Source organism: Giraffa tippelskirchi, chromosome 11 (genome assembly GCF_054371585.1).
Source record: "Giraffa tippelskirchi isolate mGirTip1 chromosome 11, T2T-mGirTip1v1.2.pri, whole genome shotgun sequence".
In the NCBI taxonomy this organism is placed as follows: Eukaryota; Metazoa; Chordata; class Mammalia; order Artiodactyla; family Giraffidae; genus Giraffa; species Giraffa tippelskirchi.
The window spans coordinates 59,039,852-59,053,662 of NC_137285.1; the positions used below are offsets into that span (position 1 = coordinate 59,039,852).

The 13,811-nt window shown below is 37.6% G+C and overlaps 1 protein-coding gene across 8 annotated transcripts in view; it reads right to left on the reverse strand.

Annotated features, from left to right (window-relative positions):
* Positions 1-13,811, reverse strand: part of IQCM (IQ motif containing M) — a 589,121-nt gene that overhangs the window by 21,421 nt on the left and 553,889 nt on the right. For 7 of the 8 annotated variants that reach the window (XR_014069346.1, XR_014069348.1, XR_014069351.1 and 4 more), the window contains one exon: positions 1,656-1,808. Coding sequence is in view for 1 of the 8 variants with exons in the window: in XM_081544028.1 (XP_081400154.1) it covers positions 8,577-8,584 (8 nt within the window). In the remaining 7 variants the exon portion in view is untranslated. Of the gene's footprint in view, positions 1-1,655; positions 1,809-8,554; positions 8,585-13,811 lie in introns of those variants that run through there. The other variant, XM_081544028.1, reaches the window with a different exon arrangement.

Consider the following 13,811-nt stretch of genomic DNA (forward strand, 5'->3'; position numbering starts at 1 on the left):
TACTGTGGGGATTTTAAAAACCATAACTAAAAACTTAGATAATATAAAAATAAAACCAGGATGTGAGAAGATAAATTGTGGTAATGTTTTCATCTTGCATCACAGGAAGCCAATGAATACCACTTTGTTCTTGATATTGATGAAACACTGGAAAATTAAATATTTTTCCAGATAAACTGTGGGTTATAACATACATCAAAACTGAAATTATCAAATGCATCAGGAATGATAATGACAACACTGCATATTAAAACCCATGGAACCTGGCCAAAGCTGAAATTAAAAGCAAATTTACATCATAAAATACTATGATTTAAATAAGAAGGAATGAAGATATGCAATAAACAATAACAAAATAGTTCTAAAGAAAGGAGATATAGAAAGGATTAATGAAAATACAAACAGAAGTGAATGTAAGCAAAAATGGTAAGAATATAAATAAAATAAATTCCCCCTATTATATCACTCAGAATGATCTTAGAGATGTTAATAAAAAATATAGAATTATGTTTGAGATTGCCTGATTTAAAATATTGAATATGTGGCAACCTCAAACTTAATTTTAGAGATTTCTGAGCAGCTCAAAGAAATATGCTTCATATTTCAATATAGCTAAAACTTAAATGAAGTTTTCACCTAATCTTGAGAATACCTGAGATAGTCTCCTGCTAAATAAAGTTCATGAGAGATACATGAACTTCACTTTGGGAGCCCATCCCATGAAAGTGAAAGTGAAAGTCACTCAGCCATCTCCAACTCTTTGCGACCTCATGAACTGTAGCCTACCAGGCTCCCCTGTCCACGGAATTCCCCAGGTCAGAATACTGGAGTGGATAGCCGTTCCCTTCTCTAGGGGATCTTCTCGACCCAGGGATCGAACCCAGGTCTCTGGCATTGCAGGCGGATTCTTTATCATCTGAGTCACCAGGGAAGCCCCTTGGGAGCACATGGGCACAACTAAAAGAGGAGGTTATAATCTTAGAAACAACTGGGGCTGCAGCACAATGAATGATTCTCAAACTTCAAGCTAAAAGACATATTGCCACATGTCTTAAGACATAAGAAAGAAAGAAATAGGCATTTCATTATCAGTTCAGAAAAATCAGCATCAAGAACTATGAAGGAGGGGAAATTTTATTTATTCTACTTTCAGATTCATAACTTTGCCTACCACAATTGCATAGATGCTGACAGAAGATACAAAACCTATGGGTCAGAGACAAAAGACTGTGAATATCATGTCTACAGCAGTTCTTCTTGGACCTCAAGTCCTACCCTAGGTGGGTCATGTGGAGTAGCCCAGGTAGGTGCTGTGCACACTGTGGATTCAAATATGAGGAATCCTGAATAAGGATACAAACCTGTTGTAATGGACTACATGCAAACCTGCCTGACCTTTGTGCCACAGTGAGATGTTATCTTTATTACTCTAGACAGGAAATGCATCTGCCCTCTGCTCTAGAGGGAGTTATCATCTCTGTCTTCCTGGGCTATTTGCTCTGCAACATCCTTGAAAAGATAATCCAGGACAAAGGCTGCCTGTACCTTTGCTCACAGTATATACAGAAGTGAGGGAGACCCATGGAGAACTGTCTCCAAACATAAGTATATGCTCTAAATTATAAGTGTTGACTTATAATTGCTTTGCATCTTACCTGAAAAATGATGTAGCAGGCTACAAAGTAGAAGTCAGCATTTATTTAAAAACATTTACTGATCCTTTCAAGTGACTCAGAAGAGTTCAGCCAGTAAGTCCAAGGGTTGATTATTTGAAATAATTTTTTAAGGAAAAATTATAACTGGACAACCTGTATCAAAAATGTAAATATGCAGAAGATTAGAAATTAAGAAAGGTATAAAACACAGATAAAGAATTCACAAAAAAATATAAGAAAATACTATATTTAGCTAAATTATAACATTGAGGCACCATATGATTTTCTAAGAAAACAAAGATTACCTAAATTTTTGGCATTTAACTCCTTAATATTTATGGAATAAACTTTAATACATGATATGATAGAGACATTGAATTTTTATTTTTAAATAGCAATACTCAAAATTTTTATAAATACTAATATAAATGTATTATAATTATTGATATTTTTCACTATTTTTTAAACCTTTTACTTTGTATTGAATGAATGAATGAGTGTGTGCTCAGTCATGTCCAACTCTGCAATCTCATGAACTATAGCCCTCCAGGCTTCTTTGTCCATGGAATTTTCCAGGCAAGAATACTGGAGTGGGTTGCCATTTCCTACTCCAGGGGATCTTCCCAAGCCAGGGATTGAACCTGTGTCTCTGTGTCTCCTGCATCGCCTGCACTGGCAGGCAGATTCTTTTACCACTGAATCACCTGGAAAGCCCCTTACTTTGTATTGTGTGTTAGTCGCTCAGTCGTGTTTGACTCTTTGCGACCCCATGGATTGTAGCACACCAGGCTCCTCTGTCCATGGGATTCTCCAGGCAAGAATACTAGAGTGGGTTGCCATTCCCTTCTCCATACTTTGTATTGGAGTATAGCCAATTAACAATATTGTGATAGCTTCAGGTGAACAGCAAAGGGGCTCAGACATACATATATAGATATCCATTCTCCCCCAAACTCCCCTCCCATCCAGGCTGCCACAAAATATTGGGTAGATTTCCAATGTGCTATCCAGTAGGTTCGTATTGCTTATCCACTTGAAATATAGCAATGTGTACATGTCTATCCCAAACTCCCTAACTATCCCTTTTTCTATCATTTCTTTTTAGCATAATTTCTTTTCATATTCCACATATAAAGGATGTCACAGTATATTTCTTCTCTGTCTGACTTATTTCACTTAGCATGACATTCTCTAGGTCCATCCATGTTGCTACAAATAGCATTATTTCATTCTTTTTGAGTTGAGTTGAGGAATATTCCATTAAAATATGTTTTTCTAATATGTATTAGTATTAATATTTTAAATATTGTAAAAATATTCTTTTATAAAATATTTCTAATATCTGATATTATAAGCATCACCTACTTATAAAGCTCTTTAACCTATTTATTTGAATAATAAAACCTTAAAATAAATGAAAATAACATAACATGAGAGATAGTAAATGGAGAAGGCAATGGCACCCCACTCCAGTACTCTTGCCTGGAAAATCCCATGGATGGAGGAGCCTGGTAGGCTGCAGTCCATGGGGTCGCGAAGAGTCAGACACGACTGAGCGACTTCCCTTTCACTTTTCACTTTCATGCATTGGAGAAGGAAACGGCAACCCACTCCAGTATTCTTGCCTGGAGAATCCCAGGGACGGGGGAGCCTGGTGGGCTGCCGTCTATGGGTCGCACAGAGTCAGACACGACTGAAGCGACTTAGCAGCAGCAGCACTTTACCTCTAAACATGTTTGTACCTCAGTTTCATCCACTATAAAATACAGATAATAACTGTTCACATCTCTTATTAGGATTAAGTGAGTTAATAAACTTAAAGGATTAAAACAGTGTTTGGGACAAAGCAAATACTTGAAAGTATAAACTATTATTATTGTTTTACTATTTTTTATTTAGCACACCAAAACACAAATAAATGTAGATGAGAAAAAAGGCAACCTATCTGAGAGGCTGAGTATATGGCTTTAATTTATGAGACACTTAGAAGCCTTTTAAGAAAAAACAAAGACCCTAGTGGAAAAAATTCTGAGAGACATAGCAGGTGATACACCTACAGAAAAATGCAACAAAAAATAAAGTATTAAAATATTTAATATGACTAAACAGTGAAAATATAAATGATCAGATTTTTTTTTATCATACTGCAAAGATTAAAATAGGTAGAAAAAAATATGTATGAAAACTCTCAAATACATACCGCTAAAAAAAAAGATAAGCATAGAGGCATATCAACTTCCTGGTGGAAATATGTCAATCTGGATAAAATCCTTAAGCCTTTTAAGAAAATATTCAACTACTCTAAATGTATTCCAATGATAAAATCAAATATGTTTGTGTTACATGTACATGTTCATCAGAATGTTATTTAAACAGGTAAACGTTAAAAACAGCCTAAATGTCCAACAATGAAGCACTGATTACCTATATTATGGCACATCTATGGTAAGCCAGGTGCAAGACTGTGATGAGGGGAAGCTCAGGGCACCTGATTTAAGGAGTCACTCGCTCTCAGGGTTGTGTCAATGCCTATACTGCTCCTGCGGACCTCTGAGAGTGAGAGCTTCCTTAAATTTTGCTACCAAGGTGCTTCTTTTGCCTCAACCTAGGCCAGAATCTAAAGATAGAGGTCATTTAAAATCATGCTATTAAAAACCAATTGATAAATTAGTTCAGATACTTATACATTTCTAATTCAAAATCCAGGCTAAACATAGGTGCAGAAATATTGTACAAGGATAACCATGCTCTAATTCTTGACCTACTAATTATTTTACATCTAACTTCTTGCTTTTTATTTTATTTTATTTTTTTAATATTTTGAACAGTGTTCTCATGATCCTCCTTATATATAATTCTTTCTGTCTTTTGTCCATTATTTATTTTTGTTTGGTTTTTGGAATTGTGACTATTGATCAAAGAGTATGAACATTTTAAGACCCCTGATAAAAAGTGATGATTACTTTCCAGAAAGACTCCCCATCTTTACACCCTTAAGTGGGCAATGCAATTCTCTAAGATCTCCAGACATGTGTCACTTCCTCTACTGAAGCTCAAATATCTGATGAATTTGAATTAATTTTCCAATTCACCAACTATAGAGTCTTCCACAAGGGCAAAGACTTGATCACATTTTGGTTTTTCCTTATGTGCTTTGCATGTGTGGTCCAAGTTAGAATATTACTAGGCATTAATTGATCATTCCTTGGTTCAGTTCAGTTCAGTTCAGTCGCTCAGTCATGTCCAACTCTTTGTGACCTCATGGACTGTAGCACGCCAGGCCTCCCTGTCATCACCAACTCACAAAGCCTACTCAAACTCATGTCCATCATGTCAGTGATGCCATCCAACCATCTGATCCTCTGTCATCTCCTTCTCCTCCTGCCTTCAATCTTTCCCAGCACCAGGGTCTTTTCCAGTGAGTCAGTTCTTTGCATCAGGTGGCCAAAGTATTGGAGTTTCAGCTTCAGCATCAGTACTTCCAATGAGTATTCAGGACTGATTTCCTTTTGGATTGACTGGTTGGATCTCCTTGCAGTCCAAGGGACTCTCAAGAGTCTTCTCCAACACCACAGTTCAAAAGCATCAATTCTGCAGCGCTCAGCTTTCTTTATGGTCCAACTCTCACATCCATACATGACTACTGAAAAAACCATAGCTTTGACTAGATGGACTTTGTTGGCAAAGTAATGTCTCTGCTTTTTAATATGCTGTCTAGGTTGACCATGACTTTTATTTAAAAGAGCAAGCGTCATTAAATTTTATGGTTGCAGTCACCATCTGCTGTGATTTTGGAGCCCAAGAAAATAAAGTCTCTTACTGTTTCCATTATTTCCCCATCTATTTGCCACGAAGTAATCAGACAGCAACTAAGATGCCATGATCTTAGTTTTCTGAATGTTGAGTTTTAAGCCAACTTTCTCACTCTCCTCTTTCACATTCATCAAGAGGCTCTTTAGTTCTTCTTCACTTTCTGCCATAAGGATGGTGTCATCTGCATATCTGAGGTTATTGACATTTCTCCCGGTAATCTTGATTCCAGCTTGTGCTTCACCCAGCCCAGTATTTCTCATGATGTACTCTGCATATAAGTTAAATAAGCAGGGTGACAATATACAGCCTTGACGTACTCCTTTCCCAATTTGGAACCAGTCTATTGTTCCATGTCCATTTCTAATTGTTGCTTCTTGACCTGCATACAGATTTCTCAGGAGGCAGGTCAGGTGGTCTGGTATTCCCGACTCTTTCAGAATTTTCCACAGTTTGCTGCGATCCACACAGTCAAAGATTTTGGCATAGTCAATAAAGCAGAAGTAGATGCTTTTCTGCAACTCTCTTGCTTTTTTGATGATCCCACGGATGTTGGCAATTTGATCTCTGGTTCCTTTGTCTTTTCTAAATCTAGCCTGAACATCTGGAAGTTCATGTTTCATGTACTGTTGAAGCCAGGCTTGGGAATTTTCGGCATAACTTTGCTAGCACGTGAGATGAGTGCAACTGTGCTGTAGTTTGAGCATTCTTTGGCATTGTTTTCTTTGGGATTGGAAGGAAAACTGACCTTTTCCAGTCCTCTGGCCACTGCTGAGTTTTCCAAATTTGCTGGCATATTGAGTGCAGCACTTTCACAGCATCATCTTTTAGGATTTGAAATAGCTCAACTGGAATTCCATCACCTCCACTAGCTTTGTTTGTAGTGATGCTTCCTAAGGCCCACTTGACTTCACATTCCAGGGTGTCTGCCTCTAGGTAAGTGATCACACCATCGTGGTTATCTGGGTCATGAATACCTTTTTTTTTTTTTGTATAGTTCTTCTGAGTATTCTTGCCACCTCTTCTTAGTGTCTTCTGCTTCTGTTAGTTCCATACTGTTTCTGTCCTTTATTTTGCCCATCTTTGCATGAAATGTTCCCTTGGTATCTCTAATTTTCTTGAAAAGATCTCTAGTCTTTCCCATTCTACTATTTTCCTCTATTTCTTTGCATTGATCACTGAGGAAGGCTTTCTTATCTCTCCATGCTATTCTCTGGGACTCTGCATTCAGATGGGTATATCTTTCCTTTTCTCCCTTGCCTTTCGCTTCTGTTCTTTTCACAGCTATTTGTAAGGCCTCTTCAATCATTTTGCCTTTTTGCATTTCTTTTTCTTGGGGATGGTCTTGATCACTCCCTCCTGTCCAATCTCACAAACCTCCATCCATTTTTCTTCAGGCACTCTGTCTATCAGATCTAATTCCTTGAATCTATTTGTCAGTTCTACTGTATAATTGTAAGAAATCATTCCTAAAATGTATTTATTTCTCCCACAACTGCATAGACTTTTTAATCTAATGAGTTCTTTTATTTTTTAATCTCTCTTTCTCTTTTAATCTTCTGATAGCAGTAATATGAATGGAAGCTGGCCAGAAGTCAAGGGAAGACAAAGGGTCCCGCTGACTTTTTAGCAGCTTCTGTCTTTCTGGACCAGTCACAGTGTGGAGGATGCTGAGAAATGGTGAGTTTTGTAGAAGGTCTTTGGGAGAAGGTCTCCTCCCTCCACTGACTGCTGTCCTTGACTCTCATGTCCTGGGATTACAAGCAAAGTTTATTTCACTGCTGATATTGGGAATTTGCTAAACTAAAATTAGAGAAACAGGACATTAAAACTTAGTTGAAGAAGAAGAGAAACGGAATAGTCTTATTTCCCATTGTCAAGGTATATTAGAAAAAGAGGCATCTCTCTGCAATGTTTTCAGGGGAATGGCCTCGTGTCCACGCAGCTATGTGGGTGATCTCAGGCCCTGTCTCCTGAGACCAGGGACCCTCTCTTCCCTTTTTTATTTTCCTCCTCTGTTACTGGGAATTTCCACCTAACTGGTCCCATCAGTAGTTCAAGTCTGTTGTTTAGGGCAGGTGAGAACACAGAATCCATAGTGTAAAAGCCAAGATTTTCTTAGTCACAAGGACATGCCTGGAAACCTGCATGAAGTACCTTGGTCTTCCTGTGCATGATGATTTAGAAGCTGCTGCTGCTGCTGCTAAGTCGCTTCAGTCGTGTCCGACTCTGTGCGACCCCAGAGACGGCCGCCCACCAGGCTCCCCCGTCCCTGGGATTCTCCAGGCAAGAGTACAGGAGTGGGTTGCCATTTCCTTCTCCAATGCATGAAAGTGAAAAGTGAAAGTGAAATCGCTCAGTCGTGTCCGACTCCCAGCGACCCCATGGACTGCAGCCTACCAGGCTCCTCCATCCATGGGATTTTCCAGGCAAGAGGACTGGAGTGGGTTTTAGAAGCAGATGACAATAAACTCTGCAGGAATTGGAAGTGAGGGGCAAAGTGATACACAAAAGGAAAGGCGTCTTATTGGCACCTCAAATTCCTAGAGAATTTGTCTTTAAGCCTTTGCTATTTATTTCTCTGTCCCTTCCTCAACCTCTTTTTCTGTCTCTTATATTTATATTTATGAGTTGATAAGGGAAATTTCAATTAATCCAAGATATCTGCCTGTGCTTTTAAAACAATAGACGGTCACCAACCTTATTCTGAAAGGAACACTAATTTGCAATGAGCCTCACGTTTTACTGATGGACACTGTGAAATATTTTAAAAATCCCGACGTCTATTTGGGCAACTGACCCAGAGATAGCAACTTATGTTCTGCCTCTCAGCTAACATGAAATTATACTTACAGTTATCAGTTTTGAAATTTAAGCTACCAGCTATGAACATGTTAGAACGTTCAACCCTCCTTCAGCAGTTATGATATTGAAAATAATGATGCATATGAAACAGGAACAGATGCCCAGACACAGAGAATAGACTTGTGGTTGCCAAGGGGAGATGGATGTGAGAGAGAAGGATTGGGAGTCTGGGATTAGCAGATGCAAACTATTATATATGGAATGGATAAACCACAGGGTCTTACCGTGTAGCACAGGGAACGATATTCAATAATCTGTGATGAACCATGATGGAAAAGAATATGAAAAAGAATGTACATAAGTGAATCACTTTACTGTACAACAGCAATTAACACAACATTGTAAATCAACTATATTTCAATAAAATAAATTAAACAAAAATAAGTTGGGACTTCTCTGGTGGTCCAGTGGTTAAGACTTTGCCTTCCTATTTGGGGGGTGTGGGTTTGATCCCTGGTCAGGGAACTAAGATCCCACATGCCTCTTGGCCAAAGAAACCAAAACATAAAACAGAAGCAATATTGTCACAAATTCAATAAAGACCTAAAAAATCATAATAGACTTTAAAAATCTGAAAATGACTTCTGATAACAGAAAGAAAAGGAAGCAATCATAAGGGATTTCTCTCTTGGGTTCCTGAACATGTGATGGGCCAGACTTTCTTGGCACCTGCTGTGCCCAGCTGTGGGGACCACAGTCTTGTACATCATCTGCTGTTCCAGGTCCCATTCTGATTCCCATTGACCCAAATGGTAGCAGGGCCAGTGCTCTGAGCATGCATTATGAATGGCATGCCCTGCTCATCCATCATCTGGATTCTGCAGGCCACCTCTATGGGTCAAAAGTAAGCAGCTTGCCACTTGTAGAAAATAAGTGCCCCCATCCCCGTAGAGGCTGGCATTCCCTGGAATTATTTTGTTCAGTGCAGTTATGGGCCTTCCACTTGCCTCATCTTGTCAAATGCAGCTTCCCTTCTTTCCAGCCAGCAAGGAAGTTCTGTAGTTGGAAATCTTCTAATAAACATAACATGCAGCAAGAGAGAAAGAGTCAGAAGTCTTGATTCAGAGTTCTACTTGAGGATGTGAGCACATTTCTGCAATCTGGACCTGCATATTCATCTAATGAATTCAGTTGGAAAATTTGGCTCCCATTGCTACTTCCTAAAAGAGATGGAGTGCCAAGAGGGTGGCAGCTGACAGGGGAGGGACAGAAGGCTGGAGAGTGGGCGAGACTAATTGGTCTTGTCACATACACAGATTAGATTATGTCTGCTGAAAAGTCGGAGGGGGCAGGGGCATCAAATCACTGTTTATACAGAAAAGATATACAGCCAAGTGTCCTAGAACCAGAAGCAGGGGTAGAAGCACAAGAAAAGAGGGGAAACTAAGGGTAAGGCAATTTAAAAAAAGATACAATATTTTGCTTGTCAACTACATAAGGGAATTGAGACCCAGAATAGCAAAATACAATCTGATTAGAATTCCGATAATTTTTGCTAATTCACAAAGGTCAGGTTAGAACTTGACTTTGCTGAACAAGTCAATAGATTTTTAAAAAGAGGGCAAAAATTGCTGGAGTTGTGAGGGGTATTCTTTTAAGAAAGATCAACTTTTCAAGAAATTAGGAGTCAATTTTTAACTGTAAATAGCTAACATGATTAACTGTTTATGATTCTTATCTGTCAAAGAGTAAGGGAACTTAGAATCTCTAATATAAAATTACTGTTGTAATTCAAATTACTGTATGTTCTACAATGTAAAACTGCATTGTTAAGACAGTACTCTGCAAATCAAACTTACAGAGCCCAGGCCTAAGTGACCACTGTGTGCTGGTTAGTGACCAAAGTTCCTAAAATGAAGAAAACCAGTGCCTTTTTTTTTTAACCTATTTTATTTTTTTTAATTTATTTTACTTATTTTATTTATTTTTTACCTTCCTTTTTTTTAACCTTTCTTCTTACCTATTTGTTCTCCTGCTCCATTCCTTCCCTTGTATCTTTCGTTTTTTAATTAATTTATTTTTTACTGGAGTTTAGTTGCTTTACAATTTGTTAGTTTCTGCTGTACAGCAAAGTGAATCAGCTATACGTATACATATACCTGTCTTTCTTCTTTCCCTAAGATATTTGGTCCCCTTCAGCATATTCCAATTCTTTCAATAAGAAAAGCCATGAGGAAGAAGTAGAAAGTGTTGATGTGTGACTAAAAGATTCCCTTAGATTAGTGTAGTTTCTATAACGTAGCTTTTTCCCTAGGCTCTGGAACTCAAAGGAAATACATATTTCCCCCAAGTCTTTATCTGTTGCCTCTGGCCGTGGATGACAGTGAAATTAGCCTTCCTGGGTTTGTCTTAACATTCTACATCGGATATCCCAAACTCCCTCATTATTAAACCCAGCTGTGAGCTAACTAATGGTCGCAAAATAGAGTTTACTCTCTTTCTCACTGTTAAGAAAACATACAGAAGAGCCACAGCTTCCTGTAAATAGCCGAGCCTGTTCTGCAGCGTTAGTAAATAATCTGTGGATTTGTGATGGGAACTTCTGATTTAACACCTGGGCCTATTTGTCATATTGCATGGCATCAGAGAACTTAAAACTTCTCCTCTATTCTTTTTAAAGAAGGTTTCTGAGGGTTTTCTCTGCTCAGTGAATCTTTCCAATTTTTTTTTTCCACTCTCAGTCTCTAGATATTCATTTTCTGTGAAATTGTAATTAGTGATATTCCTAGAAAGAATACTATTGAGTTTTGGATTACACCTCTCACACTCAAGTTCTCCACAGATGTTTCTAGAATGATGAATGCTAAGGTTACACAATGACCGTGAAGGTAAAATAGCACCAATAATTGAATGTTGAGAAATGGCTCACCTGTGAGCTCAAATGGGAACATTTCTTTCTGAAAGGATGTTGGCCAGGAATCTTTAGCAGGGAAGATGCTTACATTTGTTTTTAATGTGAGAGAGTAACTCCAGCTTCTAACCTTACATTTACAGGATCAGAGATGTTAAGGAGAGGATGGGAAAGAGTGTGCAGAGAAAGGTAGGGACGCTCAGGGTGACAGGGAAGGGTCTTTAAATGGCTATACAGCCATGCCAAAAAGCAACAATTACAGGAACCAGATAATTTTGAAATAAAGCAGGTAATTCTGAACTCATAGTTACAGAAAACTCTTGGGCATAATACAATAAAAACTAGTCCTTTGGGGGTTTTTTTTTTGTAAATTATTGGAATTATTTTTTTGCAGACACTGTTGCCAGACACTGTTTGATTTTAAAGGCATCAGAGCTCTCTCAGAGACCTGAGTTCAGGAGAAGTTAGTCTCCCTGTCTTGTGGTCTGGTTGTCTACTAAACTGGGGACAGTACTCTAATCAATTGTTCTGAAAGTCCCAGCTGAGCACAAAGTGGACAGCCCATGACCTGTGTGGTCCCTTGATCTGTAAAACTCCCCTGTGTTCATCCTGGTCATTATTCATATGGACTCATTTGTTTGTACCCCAAAATAACATCTTTAGATTCCACTAGAAAAACAGTTTATGCTTTTTGTATTTACAAACAGTGATGATTGCTGCTAATGCTATTGACCACTTATTACTACGATAGTCCAATATATATCTATCACCTCACTTGATTCTCATAACAATTTTATGAAGGTAGGTATTGTTATTATCTCTATAGTATAGTATGAGAAAACTTACTTTCAAGGGCTGGAAAGTCTCCAGGGTCATAAGACAAGTAAGAGACAGACCAAGATTTGAACCGTCATCATTTTGACTATAAAGTCGTACAACCACCTTGCTAACCTACTATTTTAGTTTGCTTTCAAGGTTATTACATTGCCATTATTTATGTCTAATACACAAAAAGGTAGAAGTTATAAAAATATTGGAATAAAATGAGTTATTCTTTGTTTTACTATTATTCACTTGCAAATTTTTCCCTTCCTGGTTACTTGTTGATGAATAGGTTCTTACCCAGGTAATGAAATCAGATAAGATACCAATAAGGTCATAGGATTTTGCTTTGGTGCTTTACTGTTTGTGCTGGCATTTGTGTTATTCTCCAAGATATTCTGTAAGTATTCTGAGGTCATCCTTCAGAGCTGTATTTTGTACTAAATTCCTACTGTTGTCTGTCTGAAGAAAGGCAACTTTAGTCTTGATAAAACTCATAGCTAGGAGTAGTTGTCAAAGTAACAACTTAAATGGTCGATCTCATGGCCTCTGCATCCTGTTCTTGCGATGACACTGCACTGTATACTTTTTCAACATTGAATTATTTTTGACTTATCCTTTACAAAATGATTTAAGTCAACTCAGAGGAAAGGCACAACAGCAAGCATAATAATATGATGGGAAAAGAATCAGGAAATAAGATCTAAGGAAAAGAGAAGAATGCAGGTAGCCAAATGGCAAGATTAACTTCATTGTACAGTTAAACTATAAGTTTGCCTGTGAACTTCACTGACACCAAAAGGAAGCATGATGAATTGTACTGTTATTATCTCTGGAAAGCATATGGTTTAGGAAATACAATTGATGTTTAGGAAATACAGCTGTATTATGAACTCTTCTTTATGTTCACATTTTTATTACGTCCATTCCTCCCTATTCACTTTTCTAATTTGGGGGTGGGGGTGAGAAAATTGTTAGATAGGACTCCTACTTTTGCAATCCCATATATTGCTGGAATTTCACTGACAGAAGAGTTGTTATAACATAAGTGTTGTTGTAAAAATAAGTGAGTTAAAATATGAAGCTACATAATTCTGATTAATTCTCTTGGACTATCAGTAGTAAAATCCACTAGATAACCGGTTGACAATCATGAAAAAAGAAATAGTTATCTGTATACAGTGCAAATGATATGATGAGTAAAATTTGACAAAACAAAAATATTCGAAGCAATTTATACAATTCTCATCTCTCAAAATCTGACAGTGTTTAGCTCTGTCACTGGTTACATAGGGCGCAAAATAGAACACGGAATGGTGCTGAGAATTCTTGAAGAAGTCTCAAGATCAAAATATTGAAGAAACCTAACATCATGCGTTTTGTTTTCTTTAAAATATTGACCAAATTTTTACTTCCTCTTGAAGCGATAGGCCACAAAATCAAACTGCAAAGATGTTAAAAAAAAATACTTAAGTTCTGAAAATGCAGCTACCTAGAACGAGAGAGCTCATCAGCCACTACAGACAGCACAGCATGTATTTAGAGATGCCACATTTCAGTTGTCTCCTACAATATATTTTTGATCAAAATTTTACTTAACACTGAGTTTTTATCATTCCAGATTATAGTCAGCATTTTTGTAAACTTTGAATCATTAAATAAATCATAGTCTTACTTATCTAGACTCCAACACTCCAACAAAATGATTTCCAGACTTCCTATGCATTATCCTTAATAAGTTTCTATTTATATCCCTTTGTAAAACATTTGAAATTAAAATGTACTTTAATTTGTTTCAGATTTGTATT